The following is a 16,730-nucleotide window of genomic DNA, read 5'->3' as shown; positions in this document are numbered from 1 at the left end:
ATGCAACCGCTTGTATTAGAAGAGTCAGAAAGGTCTGTACACTAGCACTCAGAGCAGCGGAAACTGGGACTCTGACATGGACATGCTAATTCATTGTTTACACACAAATGAACAGGTCTCTTTAATATATGAGGGGCAGTCAAATGAAAACATGTCATTATGCATATATCTCATGGTGGGCAAGTTGGTACCACTGGAATTTGATTGTTGAACTGACATCTGGTGGAGACTCGCGAAAGCATAGTTATAAGCTCTGCTTACACACTAGTCGTTCGTTTATTGTGCTGGAAGTGAGGTTACAGATACATGTATTCGTCTAACATCACTAATGGGGGCAGGTAAAAAACAACAGCAAGGTATAGTGCGATTTTTGACTGGTGAAGGAGTAGGAGGACGAGAAATCCATCATCGTATGTCTGCTGTTTACGGCGAACATAGCAGGTCATGTTCATATGTACTGAAATGGCACAAGAGATTCCAAGAGGGACGTGTCTGGAATGGCACAAGAGATTCCGAGAGGAACGCATGTCACTGCAAGACAATACTCGCCAGGACAGGCTCATCATGCCATCACTCTTGCTGTTATTGCTGAGGTTGATTGTCTTATACAGGGAAATCGACGGATCACTGTGGAAGAACTTCGTCATTTGGTGGGAATAAGTCACGGTTCCATACACGTCAATACGACGAAGTACCTGCATTACACAATTGCGCGCAATGGGTTCCACATCAATTGACGGAGGATCAAAAAACAAACATTTCATTGTGTCACTTACCACAAAGAAGAGTATATATTTCTGTCCCATATTGTCACTGGGAACGAATTGTGGTGTCACCATTTTGAATCGGAGAGCAAACAGAAGAATCAAAAAAGGAAACATATGGATTCTTCCCCACTGAAAAAGTCCAAAGCAATACATACAAGTTCCGGTAAAGTCATATTGACATTCTTCTTCGATTCTAGGGGTCCTCTGCTTGTTGAATTTCTCCAGAATGGGGCCACAATCAATGCACATTGTTATGAAGAAACTTTACAGAAACTGAGATGTGCCATTAAGTCAAAATGCCCTGGAATGTTATCGAACGGTGTTATCCTTCTTCATGATAATGCCCGCCCACATACTGCCAACTCCCCTCCTCCCCCCCAGAGCCCAGATCTCTCCCCATACGATTTTCACAATTTTTGGAGAGTTGAAGAAAGACATTCGTGGACTTCGTTTTGCATCAGACGAAGACGTGTGTGACTGGATAAAGAACTGGTTCGGTAGACAGCCCACAAGCTTTTTCAAGAATGGGATTGATCATCTTGTCTTGCAGTGGGATAAATATATTAATAGTTTTGGAGTTTACTTTTGAGGTAATAAATGCTCTATTATACTCTTTTGGCATCTCACCCATTTCCATTTGACTGCCCCTCATATGTAGGTCTAGCCTTAACTGAGCAACTAATCTTGCAGATATCCTAATGTGTAGTCTGTGGTTGTACCATTATCTCTTTTATTAGTCTTCAGTACAATATAGCCTTAACAAAATTTGGCTGAACTGATTTTAGCTACGTACTTACAACAGATGTTTTAATTTTGCCTTAACAAGTCTGCCAGTGGGAATGTGATTGCAGTGCTTTAGGATCAAATAATTTGCTAAGTGCTAAAAATAGTTGTTTCAGAAGTATCTTAAATAATCAATTTGTAAAGTTTTCCGATGCTCTTTTGCGCAGTCATCTTCAAGTTGTACACTCTTTCCTCTTAATAACTGATATACTGTGCAATAAAACTGTAAACTCTTTGACCAATAAGTCATATTTTGCAAAATTTCAAGTTTTGAGTGCGGAACATTAGCTGAGGGATAATATTTGCCTTCTAGGAAAATGATCAAGTTAACAATGCACTCACACTTATCAGCCACTAACTATTCTTTGATTTTTTATTGAGGTCAAGAAGAATGGGCTCCTGTCTTTCGAAAAATAAACACCACTGAATTCTTCACTTTTCTGTTTAAGTTGGTTATTTAACAATGCTGCATCAACTACTAGATTATTTAGCATCGATGGAATTGGTGACAGCAAGATGGCATTTGGTGAGATGAGGCCGAGAATTCGCCATAGATTACCTGACATTTGCCTTACATTTGGGGAAAATCTCGGTGGGGGAGGGGGAACCCCAACCAGGTAATCAGCATGAGTGGGAATCGAATCCGCACCTGAGAGCAGCTCTGGATCAACAGGCAAACATTCCAGCTACATGAGCTATGCCAGTGGCCTTGTTCACTAATTTCTTCCTAAACTCGATAATGTAATCAACATGTTCATGAGAGAACTTTGTAGGTTCATACCATCTGGTTTGGACAGGCCTGAAAAACAGTTCATTTCTGTATGATCTCATACTTTGTATAAAGAAAATCTAATTCAGAAAGACCTAATTGTCATTTTAAACATGTGTGTAGACTTTAACATTCATAATTACCATTCTTTTCTACCCTGGTAAGAGGCTTAGTCCCTGAGAATACTTCAGAGAGCTCCAACATGCGTTCCACACCTTCTTCTCTGTATTTATTCCACTTGTTCTGCTTTTCCATGAGAAGCTGCAAGAACAATGCTAAGATTTTGTAAGTCTACCTTATTTTAAATGTCTATCTACCAACATACAACTGACAGAACATAAGCCTAGGGTGCTAAAGAAAGAAAATGGAAACTATCACTAGCTTAATGCTTACATGGAAATGATTAAAAATAAGAAGTATATTGAGGAATAAGTATTAGACATTATAATTTGGTATCATCAGTGTGAAATCTTACAAATAATAATAATAATAATAATAATAATAATAATAATAATAATAATAATAATAATAATAATAATAATAATAATAATAATTTATTTATTTAATAATAATAATAATAATAATAATAATAATAATAATAATTTATTTTATTTTTATTTATTTATTTATTTAATGTGCTGTACAACAGCCAGTGGCCAATTACAGTTCAGCACAAATATAACAAAAACATAAAACAAAAATAATTATTACACATAAATATAATTACAATTACAATAATGACGATGAATGGATAACTAAGAATACTATGAGAGAATGTTAATTGAGTATAATGCCTAAAAGAATACATAAATGATAAATCGTTGCCAAGAGCAAACAAAGTCTATACATTGAAGCGATCGAATTCGCAGCCATGCATGTTGGCATTTTTAATGCATCTGGAGACTGGTGAAAGAAATTTCGAATTTCTAATATAGAAAAGTTTGTGGGCTCTCATATCTTTTGTTGGAATACGTAAGGTAATATTGTTTAAGAAAGAGTCACAGGATATATCACCTTTGAGGACTTTACAAAAGAACAGATAATCTAGCTCATGGCGTCTAGCATATAGATTTTGACAATTAAAATATTCACATTTTCTCTCATAACTATACCCGGAATTAATGGGCAGAAATCTGAATGAACATAAGGATATAAATTTTCTTTGTATATTTTCTAATTTAGCCGAGTCCGTAGTTGTAATCGAGTTCCAAACTACAGATGCATATTCGAGTTTTGATCGCACCAATGTATAGTATAGCATTAAAAGAGAATCGGGAGTGGAAAAAGAATAAGTTATTGACCGTATTATTCCTAGCATTCTGATTGCGTGATTGTAAATGTAATCAACGTGACTATGAAAATACAATTTACTGTCAAAGAATATTCCCAAATCTTTTACGCAATCCGTTCTGTTAATTAGTACATTATTTAGATAATAATTAAATTTCAGTGAAGAAGTTTTTCTAGAAAAGGTTATTACATTAGTATTGGATACGTTAATTGTCATACCATTGTCTTCCGACCATTTAGCGACTGAATTAATGTCACATTGAAGTGATTGACAGTCAGTACTACTTTTGATTGTACGAAAAATTTTTAAATCGTCTGCAAATAATAAACAGTCAGAACTTATTCTTTTGCATATATCATCTATGAATATAATAAATAGGAGAGGTCCTAAAGTAGATCCCTGCGGGACTCCGCAATTTATATTATAAGAATAAGAGTGTATATTAAACAGTCTTACACATGAAACTCTATTACTTAAATAATTTTCGAACCACTTTATGTGGCTTACAGAAAGGCCAATATTTCCTAACTTATGAAGAAGGATATAGTGCGGAATTACATCAAAAGCTTTGCTGAAATCAAAATATATTGAATCAGTTTGTCCCTGCATTTCAATTATTGGTACAATTTGATTTAGATATGTGACCAGGTTAGTGACAGTGGATTTAGTTTTAGTAAATCCATGTTGTGAAGAATTGAGCTTGTTTTTCACATAAAACGATATATGTCTGTGAATAATGGTTTCAAAAATTTTTGAAAAGTTATTTAGGATCGAGACAGGTCTGTAGTTTCTGACATCATTTCTTTTTCCGTTTTTAAATATAGGAATAATTGCAGCTTGTTTCCATAGTGAGGGAAATTCACCATTTTTCAAACTAATATTAAATATGTGGGCTAAAAGAGGAATAAATATATTAGAGCATCCTTTAATTATAAAATTTGGAATACCGTCAGTGCCAGTTGTTTTTGTTGGTTTAAGTTTTTTAATTGCTTTACGAACGTCATCATGTGTTACTTTAGGTATAGGTAATGAGTCTGTTATATTCGTAATAATGTTTTCATATGTATGGCTGTGTTTAGTCTGAACAGATTTGAAGTGATCAGCAAAAGTATTGACAATGTCTAATTGATCTGTGATGTGTTTATCGTTAAGAATTAATTCAGAGGGATAATTATCTGTCTTCCGAAATGATTCAACATATTTCCAAAACTTTTTTGGTTCCGTTTTAAGATTTTCATTAATATTTTGAAGCCATGATAATTTATCCGATTTAATTTTAGATTTCACAAGTTTTCTATAGTAGGAAAATGTTTGATAATAAAATTCAGTTTTGAATTTTTTATATTTTTTATGTGCATGGTCTTTCTTTCTAATAAGTTTACGTAAGGTGTTAGAAAACCATTGTGGATAACTAGACCTTTTGACTCGAGTGACAGGAACTGCCTGGGATATGACACTATTAACTACTGAACATAGTGAGCTAGCTGCATCGTTAACATCGACAGCTTGGTAAACACAGGACCAATCGTAATTATATAGACTCCAATATAAATTCAAGTAATCACCTTGAGAATAATTTGGGAAAGAATTTTGTTGATTCTGGGGAGAAAAATTTAGTGTGACTTCAAGAGTTATTGTTAAGGGAGGATGATATTCATCCTGCAAGACTAGCGAGTGAGTGGCCAGATTGATCTCAGTCTCGGTTAAATTTGTAAATACAAGATGAAGTAAGTTTTTGTTATTAACTGTTGAATTTACTTGTTTCAATCCAAGAAAGCAAGAAGATGAAAATAACTCTTGAGCCTTAATTTTGGAGTAGTAATGGATGTTATTAGCACAACAACCAGATGACCAATTCATACCAGGAGTATTAAAATCGCCGAGAAAAACTACTCTATTATTGTGTATCGAGATGATTTTCAAGAAAATTTAGATAAGATTTTAGAAACTTTGGATCAGTATCAGGTGGAAAGTAATGATTACCAATTAACAAATTGAATCCGTCTTCCATAGGAATCTGAATCCATACACACTCGCTAATGAATTCTAAGTCATGTCTCCAGTATACAACAGGTATTTGATTGTTGACAGCTATTAAGACACCACCACCACGGGTTTTATTGGTATCCTCAAATTTTCTATCACCACGAAAAATGGTATAATAATTAGGGAATAAATTATTATACTCAACAAGCTCTTGAAGCCATGTTTCTGTCAAACAGATAATAGTGTCAGCATTACTAACAACATTACCGAAAAATTCATCAATTTTAGTGTTTAATCCTCTGACGTTTTGATAATATATTTCAAGATGATTGCTTGAACTATACATTGTATATCAATGGTAAAACTAAGAGGCATTCCCGTTGGATCCCTCAGGTTCTCTAGCAGTAGAAGCATAGTGTTGCTCCGGTTTCAATTTACCATAGAAAGGTGCGATAAGACACCCGACTGGCCAGACACCAGTGTTGTTAATTAAGTGGAAATCTTTTTCCTCAACCGAGATATGGAAAGAGGAATAAGTTTCATATTTTGTCTTTAATTTGGTTACTACCAGAGAACTCAGCGTAAGTTGGTTCTTTAGAGAATCCTCAATACTTTTACCATTAACTTTCGGACTGAATCTAGATACAAAAAGAGATTTCATTTTAGCTCTAACTGGAACTGTTTCCAGCGCACTAGATGTTAACACACCCTGAGTGACTTTACGAACTTTGCGTTTTTTTGCAACAACTTGAAATCCCTCACCGTCAATAGGAAGTGAAGGGGATCCGACCTCATTAGCCGTAAGTTGCGTAGTCACAACATTTGAAGCAGACGCTGACTTCGCAGCACCTGTATTACTTTGTTTTGATGACGCAGGTGCTGATTGAGACAACACCTGACTGTATGATTTTCTGATGCAACTAGCATTAACCTGTTGAACTACTTTCGGATTTGATTGATCCGAATTTGTAGAGCAAATTCTTTTGTCCAAAATTTCGGCCATCTGAATTTTCAGTGCCGCATTCTCATTCTTAATTTCTAACATTTCGTTATGTAGACTTTTAACATAGTCCAATATGTCACTAAGAGTATCCAATATGGTCACACTATTTAACCTTACAGTCTCTACCTGCACAGATAGAGAATCCACAGAAGGCAGAGAAGGCAGCTTGAGTTCTCTTGTAGGCGAAATAACTTTTTTCACAGGAGAAACTAGTTTTTTAGAACCCACAGGAGTTTCATCACCAAGCGACGTCTTCGAAGCACTAATACAACGCTCACAATTATAGGATGAGTTGCCTCTCTCCATGTATAAGTCATACTCTGCATCTCCCAAATTGATGCAGTCAAAATGATATGTAAAGCCACAAGGCCCCGCACACTTCAAGAATTTCTGCCTTCCAAAGAACGCAGCACTACAAGCCGGGCAGGTATCCTTGCTTGCCGGCATACTGATTTTCACCGTATAACAATATGTAGGCCGATTGACGCAACTATAAACACTGTTACCAGCGCAGCTACGAACAAACACGTCTACACCGCATGACAGTTCGTAGCATAATAATAGTAATAGTAATAGTAATATTAATAATAATAATAATAATAATAATAATAATAATAACAAATCTGTGGAGCAACAGCCCATTGAGAGCTAATAAGCCAACTACTGACCTCACGTCCACATGTCACAGCAGACGAACTCTCATCCATCCAGTATGGAGTAACATGTGATTAGCACAATGATTCCACCAGCTGTTATAGCTGGCTTTCCAAATCGGATTTTGCTACTCACTGTAATTTCCCAAATTCATCACAATGCAGGATGGGTTGTGGCAGAAATTTCATAACAAAATTTCTTCCCTAATGAGGACTCGAACCAGCATTCATTTTGTATCGCTAATCTAAGGCATGATGCTTTAGGCAATGCAACTATGATGTGGGGCCTTACACATTTTAAATTACTGGTACAACAATTTTTCACATATTTATTTGAATACTTACATGCTTGAACATGTCCTTGATTTTAAGTTCGAACTGTGCTGTGTTCAGTAACAGCTCGAACACTTGCAAAGAATTGTACTTGGCATCAGTGATCACTTGTTCCCGAATCTGCTTACAACGTTTGTTGCCTTCCCACGCTGAAAACATGAAACCACATGCAAGAGAAACGAAAATTACATAATGAATGTATCAAGTAAAAAGAAGTATTTAGATGTCAGTTTTACCATATTCGCCCAAATATAGTATGAGCTCGAATATAATATAAACTTTTCAGACATACTATATGGAAAAATAAAGATATCTCAATTTATTATAACTTACATATTGAAAATACTATTATAGAATGAAAAATTTACAAATTTAAAGCTATTTTAAAGTTTTCAGTTCCACTCTTTAACAACATCCTCTTCTGTTATCACTTCCAATCTTTGTCGTCGTCGTCATCATAATCATTATCATCGTCATCATCGTCGTCATCTTTTTTCTTTTTCACAGCTTGAATAGTTTCTTCAATACATAATAATTAGAAACCGATTCCTAGTACTTTTAACATGTTTTAAGTTTCTATGAGACTACTTCAATATTGAAACGTTTAACATTAGTTATTTCTGATCTTGTAGTTACAAGAAATAAAATTTAAACTGTTTACATTAATACATGTAGAGTAGACCTAGTCCTACTAGCAGTAAAATTTAATGCTGTGCAAGCAGCGTCAATCAGCTGATGCAGTTCAAGCATCCTATAGACTTCTTTTATGATTGAAAAGGGTTAGGCTGCGATTATAATACTAGTATGGTTTTGACATGGCTGTAATGGTATTTCTAATGAGGACAAATACTGTCAAGTAACATCAGGTCTAGAAAGACAAATTGAACATAACTAGAAATGAGTTTGTCCAGCCCTGAATCCTTTGACTATAGTCACATGATCACTGGCTTTCTTGCCTTGAAAAAAAGGTAGTGAAATTCGTTAGGTCTCTGAGAGGACCAAAGACTGATAGAAAGAATCAGCAGGAACCTGTGAAGTGAGACGGTGTTACATCACAGCAGGCATGGTCCTCATGGCAACAACACAGTTGTGTTTTGCTGGTTAGTTTCCAATGCCGAGCATTATTATAACAAAATCACTGGCTCTTCAGAACTGATCTCAGTTTAATGATATGCATTTCAATTCTGCATCCAAACTACTATAATATCAGCATGTTTGCTACTTATAACCGAACCCATGAATTGACATGTCCACATTTGTGTCTATTACAGGACTTCCCAATCATTATCACAGTGATAAGAACACAACAAGGCGAGCCTTGATATACAGAGTGTGTATTTTTATAACTATTTTTGTGTTTCAGACATATGAATTTAATTTTTTACAGGGCTATCACCAGGCACAATGTTGGCTATTGCTGACTGTGCTGCCATTGTAACATAGTGTCTACAGCAGGCCTGCACAAACAGCGCTCAACGAGCGCGCGCGCTCTTTCGGAGTGGGAGAGCGGTGTTTACCGCTTGCCGAAATGGAGAGGAAGATATGTCAGAATGACAGACTTGCTATAGGTAAAGGAGAGGGAAACGACCAGTCAGTTATCTAGTGGAGTGCAGTGTGTAGGCCTATTCTCAGTAACTGTTTCACGTTGCTTACCTACTGCTACAGTACAGTATGGAGGAATCTAAAAGACGGAACATAACATTTAACATTTAACGATTTACAGCTCGAACTTATTGATCTTCAATGTGACCTAAGAGCTAAATATTGTTTGAATAATACTACTAGCCTGGTTGAGTTTTACAAGACTAAACATTAACAATAATATCCACGACTACACAAGCTGGCTGTGAAAATGATCGCTATGTTTGGCTCAACATTTATATTTGTGAGCAACTGTTTTCTATAATCAACTTTAATAAAGGCAGACATCGAACATCTGTAACTGATGTTTCATTATGATCAGTAGGCTACTGTTTCTTTCAGTTGCCAACAGCATAAAACCTCGTTTTAATGTACTGATAAACAAAAATATAACGAAATGATATTGTACATTTAAGTAGCTATAGAAGTTCTATTACTTCTGTAAAATAAATATTTATTTATTAATTAATAATAGTCCAAGATAGTTTTGCAAACACTGAACGGGAATTTATTTCATAAGCACTCGTAATAGTACTTTCTTTTTTGTACATTTTGTACGAGATCACCCCTTCTTCCAGTCCACCCTCATAACAGACCACAGCTAATATCTGCATTCCGCTTATGAGCTGTGAGCCGGCTCGGAGAGCGCAAACCTTGTGTAGGCCTGGTCTACAGAATGTTTCATACGATAAGCTGTGACGACTGTTTCAGCAGAAATTTCGAAAGACTCGAGCAATGAATAAATCCATATCGAGAGACTGTTGAATAAGTTTAAATGAACAGGCACAGTTACTGATGAGTTTCAGCCAGGTCGACCTTCCACAGGCGAAGTCGATGTTGAAGCTGGTAAGTGAGTCAATTGAACAGAGTCCTAAACCTGTGTCAATTGCACAATCCCAGATCAACAGGGTTCAAAGTGCTGAAATTCGTCTTGAAAAAGTGTGTTTATCATATGCAAGTGTTTCACCAACTGCATGAAGAAGACCTTGTGGGACATAAGGCAATGTGCATGGATTTGTTGGACTCTGTGGAGATCGATGATTAAATGAAACGTGTGTTGTTCAGTAATGAAGCAACATTCCACGTAAGTGGACATGTAAACTTCCATAATTGTCGCATTTGGGCTGACAAACCTCCAATGGATGCCAATGAGCACATCAAAAACAGCCCAAAGACCAATGTGTGATTAAGAATCACACAAAGATCTATGAACCATTCTTTTTCCAAGAGAACATCATTAATGGGGGTCTCTTATTTGGATATGCTTACAGAATTTCTGCAGCCACAATTGGAACAAGACGGTATCCTAGGCAATGTTGTCAATGTGCTTTAATGGTTAGGGCCTACTTGACTCAAGTGTTTCTCAATTGGTGAATAGGACAATGAGGCTGTAGACCATAGGCAACAAGATCCCCAAGCCTTACCCCATTACAGGGATTTGTTAAATCCAAAGTCTACACACGAAAAGTGGTTGATATTGCTGAACTGAAAGTTAGAATTAGTAATACAGTATCACTAATCACACCATAGCTTCTGAAAAGTGCATTTCGTGCAACTGCAGACAGATGGGAAATGTGCAGAGACATTAATGGGGCACATGTCAAAAGAAACCAGTGACTGTTTTCAGATGTAAATGCTATTGTAACTTGAACATGATCTCATTATGTACACAAATAATAGGGACTACATTGTTTTCATGAAAATAGTTACTTATTTTATAGTCACCCCATACAATATTCCCTTGATTCATCCTGACGAAAAAAAAAAAAATTTTACATGCAGTAAACCTACTTAATTGGGGAATTACATTGCTTCCTCATTTTATGGAAGCCATACTTATGATTCTTCCTGCCCAAAAAATTCACTGCCCTCAATTGGAATTGAATTGAATCTGTACAGTTTAAGTTCAGAGTCACGTACAGTAACCACTAGACTACCAGGGACTCATAACAAAGGCAACACCATTTTGTATCTCTCATTCCATGGTTCAATACTCTGATGTCAATCCAAAAGTTATTGTTTACTATGCTCTGGGAAGTTGGATTTCTTCCACTCTCCTTTGCATCATTCACCATATATGATAATGATGATGATTAATAAAGCAATGGAAGAATGCCAACAGACGAAAAGGGAGTACCCCGCGAAAAAAACTACCACCATTGTCCACTGGGATCTACCGGGATTCGAATTCGAGTTATTACCAACATAGAAAGCCAAAGCTCTAACCACTGGGCTAACAGTAAATCATATAATTGTTACTGCTCAGCTTCTGATATGCGTTTTCTGCATCCCAGCACATAAAGAAGGATTCTCCTCATTTCTTATGTTTCTACATACCGTAATAAAACAGAAACAGAACGAAACTAGGGACAGTTTAAGTTAGTCCACTGTGCCTATCTTCTTTACATCAAAAGGTTATTATGTTTGAACATTCCTGAAATCTTACAGTACTCAGTTTCTCAATCCCTTATGGCAGAGTTCTCGGTCTAAATTTAAAATATCAAAACATTTGTGCCTATTCAGGCTTAATAAATCGCCTTCATAGATTACATACTAGACAGTTTCATACTCAATCTTTTAAGTCATTCTTCTTCAGGACCAAGATTTCTTAGTAAAGTTGACATGTTATCCATATTACATTCTTACATTATAAAACAAAACATATACTTGTTGATTATCACACCTGGACCAGGAGCAGACGCATGAAGCATGAGCCATCGGAGAGTAACGTTACATTCTCGGACAACATTAGTAACTTTGCTGACGTGATCCAAAACATTTTCTTCTACTAATGCTCCCTCTTTCAAAAGCTGTTGTGTTTGAGGTATTAATTTCTGAAAAATAAAAGTTTTTTTTTTATATACTAATGGTGATTATTTGATTGTTTGTCATTCACTCATATGAAGCCAATTGTGTAAATCAATTTACTGACAGAGTCATTGCCTAGGGTGTGCTATAGGAGGCTGATCTATGCTACACTTGCCATAAGATAAGATGATGAAGATGTGTTGGAATGCCACAGGGAAACCTGGACCACAGACTTTCCCCAACACAAATTATAAATCAGAGGTACATAGGGGGATTGAATCAAGATCCACAGGATTGTAAGTCCTATACTCTAGCTTAAATGAAAGCTATAAATATAGTGGTTCCCACTTAAGACATTTAATTTTCTAGTTCATTGCTGTGGAGTAATGGTTAGCCGTCTTGACTAAGAAACAAGCAGGCCCAGGTTGAAATTCTGGTTGGGACAAGTTACATCGTTGGGGTTTTTTCTGAAGGTTTTCCTCAACCACTCGAAGCAGAATTGATGGGTAACTTACGGCATTGGACCTCGGACTCATTTCGCCTTCATTAGTATCATTCATCAATAATCTCAATAGTTTACAGGTCGACCAGGAGGACAAGGTGAACGTGGTTCCAGGATCTGTCTATAAGCGGCATCTGTCTATGGGAGCTGCACATGTCCAGTGAAGTCACAAGGGCTTTAATAACCAGACTGCAGGTGACCGGGGAAGTGAAACTCCCTTGGAAACATGGTGTCTTGATGAGTCTTGGAATGGATGGCATCATATTCTTCTGGTTGAGAATGCAGCAGATTTAGGCACATGAATTGCGAACAGATGCCATCGATCTGAGGAGACCGCAGAATAACATCACAAGCAGGTGGAGGATCAGGTCTCCAGACAGAACTGGATGCTGTTGCTGAATTGATACGATGGTACCATGCAGTGAATCATACGCTTGAAGAGCGATCCTATATGGACTTTGAATTGAATTGAAAGAGGTGAATTGGGAGGACAAATTTAAAAGGTACGCAAAACGCGTCCTTGCAAGGGGTTCAGGGCTGCAAGAAACTAAATATGTGAGCTCCAAGCCTGTTGGCCACTAGTCTCACTCCGGGTTACTCTGCTCCACTGAAGGAGCTCTAGAAAATTTTGAAGGGGAAAACCGAAAATGGACGTAACCTCTTAGGTACCACATACGCGAGGGGGACGGAAATGTGATCAAAATGATCACGGGATGGGACGAGGAGGAGATGGCTGGTGTAAATCTGCACATTGAAATGAACTGTGTCATTTCGCAGTGCAGGAGGAGTCGAGAAGACTCTGTCGTCTGTTGTTCGATCACAAGGCAGGTGAAGACCGCCAGGAGAGATGCCTTGAATTCTGAATCTGCAAATTGAAAGGTTCCCTGTGTTTTTGCATTGCGACTACATGAGTGACGTTGCACATGTATTTCATAATTGTATAGATTCTGAACTAGGGCATTAAGTTGTTTGTTAGGAAAAAAAGGGGAACTTATGGGGAAGGGCATATAGGTCCGTGGCCCATTTCTCTTAGGGCTCATCCCAACATTTGTCTTAATACCTTAGGAAATCCACGGAAATACCTTAGGCAGGATATGGACTTTAAAGATCATCCCAATATAAGGAGACTGCACAATAAGCCAAGGCTGCAGTGCTGGCCTGCGGGCTCTCCTCCAAAGAAAAAAAAAAGACATTTTCTAAGGGAGCAGTACAATATTCTTACAAGAAAAAACATCTTAAAAGGCTAAACTAAAAACTGTAATAGAAAAATAACATAATCACTATCAAAATTGCCTTCCTACTTATGGTTTTATAACTTAGTCCGCAATGCTTTCTGAATCGCCCATTCCAACCATTTGCTGCCTTAAAAGTCTAAATTTAGCCTTACACCTATTTTCTCATCTTTTTCCTGCAACAAAAATATTTAAGCCACTTTTTTTTAGCAGCACTGTTTCTACCTTTTCGTTTCGAAGTTCTTAGCTTATTCCTCCTTTGGTTCAGTATTTTCACCTTGCTATAAAATGTTTTTACGCATCATTATTTTATGTAAGGCTGAAACTGATAAACCTAATTCCTTTGCTAAGTTACGAGTGTTACACGTGGTTGACCTTCCACTTGTTGATAACATTTTTTGAAAATCAATAATGTCTTTTGTTTTACACCAACTTTCGTTATCATTTTTATCAAAAGAAAAGACTAAGTACAAAAATACTAGAATAAATGATGGCAAATGATACCACTGTATAATGTCTAGGCATTGAACCAACAACAACAAAAATTCTTTTTATAGAACTCAACAGAGTTTCTTATGTGAGCAAGTAATCCCAGAACCATCGAAATATACTATATAGGCAAATTATATTCATTATCTGAAAACTGCTCCCCTCACACGGGGAATTAGTTTAGACACAGAACAATAAATGGGATTTAAAAACTTTATTCTTACGGAACTATTTTCGGGACCAAACAATTTCAACATTTTAAATGGAATCATCTTAAGTAGGAACCACTCTATATGACTTTGGAAACAAATTAAAAAACGTTTGCTGTATTGGTACAAACTAATATATGTAATACAGTTGACCTTATGTCACTTGTTCATATGTACTGTGAATTTCAACAGTAAAACAAGACAGCCCCTCAGAGGTTTCAAATTACAATGCTTATTTTTATTTTTTTTTAAGAAATCAATATTTACATTAATAAATACAACTCTTTAAATTTCTCGTAATATTTACATTAATAAATACAACCCTTTAAATTTCTCGTAATGTAGGCCAGAGAGAGTGTCTGTCATATTTATGGTGAAAGAAGAAGGAGCAGAAACTGCAAGAGGAAAGAAAGAGGTTGAGATAAAATGAAAAGTATAATAACGAAGACATTTAACTAGAAAATGAAGGAAAGAGGAAAGAGAGGAGAACAGAATGAAAGTGAGGCAAGAAAGTATAAAGAAAGAATAAAAAAAGGAGATCACAAGAAGAAAATGGGTGAAAAAGATTGGGAATAAGTCTTAGATTACAGTTGGAATTAAGGATAAGCTTCTAGCTGAAATTGTTAACCCAAGTATATCTCCTTCAAGTTTCAGTAACCTGGATTAGAATTATTCCAGTGTAACAATGTTGACATCGGATTGCTTTTATTTCATAATTCAAGCACCAGAGATTGCTGCTACCTCAGGCCAACAGAGACATCCATCTGCATGAAGCAAAAAACTGAACGAGGAAGCAAAGCAATTTTTTTGGAGTCCTTTAGGGACAGGCTTCTTAAGAACTTACAAAATAACGTGATACTTCTATTTTCTCAGAAGATAAGACTCTATACAACATACCTGCATTCTGGTAGCGTATCTTGATGCAATATCTTTCACATTTGCTGAGTCCAGCGTGTTACTGAGAGCTGTGCGAGCTGCTTTATATGGCTCCCATGAGTCGATCAGATTCACTGTGATGCCCATGTATATGCTTATTACCTATAAATTCGTAACTAATGTAGAAATCTCAATATCAATTCATAATATCATTTTCAGGACATAATTTCAACAATTATATTGACCAAATCGCAAAACATTAAACTAAGGCCTGAGTTAAAGAATGATTTCCTAACATTCATGATAAGATAAAATTACAACGTTTATTTACATACCAATTTCTGTATTGCAAGTACTGTTTCTTGTTTTGGAAATGAACGTAGAAAGAAATCTATGCAATTAAAATAACTTACCCAGTTATCAGGGAAGTATTTATCAACAATCTCCCGCATTTTGGCAGTTTGTGTGTGGAGAATGGAAGGAGCAAAGAAGAGGCAGATGTACAGCATGGCTGCCTGAGTTGCAAGGGCTGTACTGCGGTGCTCAGGGAATGGATATGCCGAAATCTGATTATATATATCATCTGACCTCAGTCTCCCTAGTACCATGTTTATATAAAGTGTATTGACTGGAATCCGTCTGTAAGCAAATAATACGATGTAAATTAAGTACAAAAGCCAAACTAACTGAACAAGTCACTATTTTAAATACTTATGCTGCCTACAAGGTAGACACTGCTACAAAAGATAAAAATGAAAAATGTCTTATATGTTGTACTATAAAAAGATTTTAAAATGTAAAAGAAACCAAATTAAAGTTTTATAAAACGATGGCAATACCTGTGTACTATGTTAAAGTGAAAACTAGATGACAAGAAGAAATGGAAGTAGATAAAACGCAGATGAAGTGAGAGTTTAAGAATTCGTCCTGGTGATTACAAGAAATGACAAGTAAAGAAATTAAAATAATCAAAATCAATTGAAAATATTTACCTTACATGATAAAACAGAAGATTACACACAGCATTGGTTAATCATGTACAAAGAATTAGTGAAAACGACTTTCAAAATACATTCTAAACTATAATTTAAAACATTGGTTTCCAACCAGAGTTCCATGCTAGGAGTTTGAGAAAATCCCTGCTGTTAGCATTTACATGATTTGAGTACAATGAAGAAATAATCGAAGACTTCCTTTGTTGCAAGGCGCTGAAACAAACATGCTGACGACAAAATGAGTGCAACTTGTTATCATCTTAAATTTAAAGTCTCTGGGATTATCATCATGGAGTCATTGACAAGAACTCAAATGACGAAGAAGAAATATATTATACAACTGATTTCCGACCATTTGGAATCTTTGTTAGGAAAGAGTCATATATACATATT

General features: G+C 36.1%; 1 protein-coding gene across 5 annotated transcripts in view; it reads right to left on the bottom strand.

The window, feature by feature from the left end:
• Positions 1–16,730, bottom strand: part of Strump (WASH complex subunit strump) — an 88,749-nt gene that overhangs the window by 42,531 nt on the left and 29,488 nt on the right. For all 5 annotated transcript variants that reach the window (XM_069818226.1, XM_069818231.1, XM_069818228.1 and 2 more), the window contains 5 exons: positions 15,756–15,981; positions 15,364–15,504; positions 11,910–12,060; positions 7,598–7,734; positions 2,463–2,580 (listed from right to left, as the gene is read on the bottom strand). In XM_069818226.1, coding sequence (XP_069674327.1) covers positions 2,463–2,580; positions 7,598–7,734; positions 11,910–12,060; positions 15,364–15,504; positions 15,756–15,981 — 773 coding nt within the window. The remainder of the gene's footprint in view (positions 1–2,462; positions 2,581–7,597; positions 7,735–11,909; positions 12,061–15,363; positions 15,505–15,755; positions 15,982–16,730) is intronic.

This window comes from Periplaneta americana, chromosome 2 (genome assembly GCF_040183065.1).
Source record: "Periplaneta americana isolate PAMFEO1 chromosome 2, P.americana_PAMFEO1_priV1, whole genome shotgun sequence".
NCBI classification, from domain to species: Eukaryota; Metazoa; Arthropoda; class Insecta; order Blattodea; family Blattidae; genus Periplaneta; species Periplaneta americana.
This window is presented reverse-complemented; position numbering and strand designations above follow the sequence as displayed.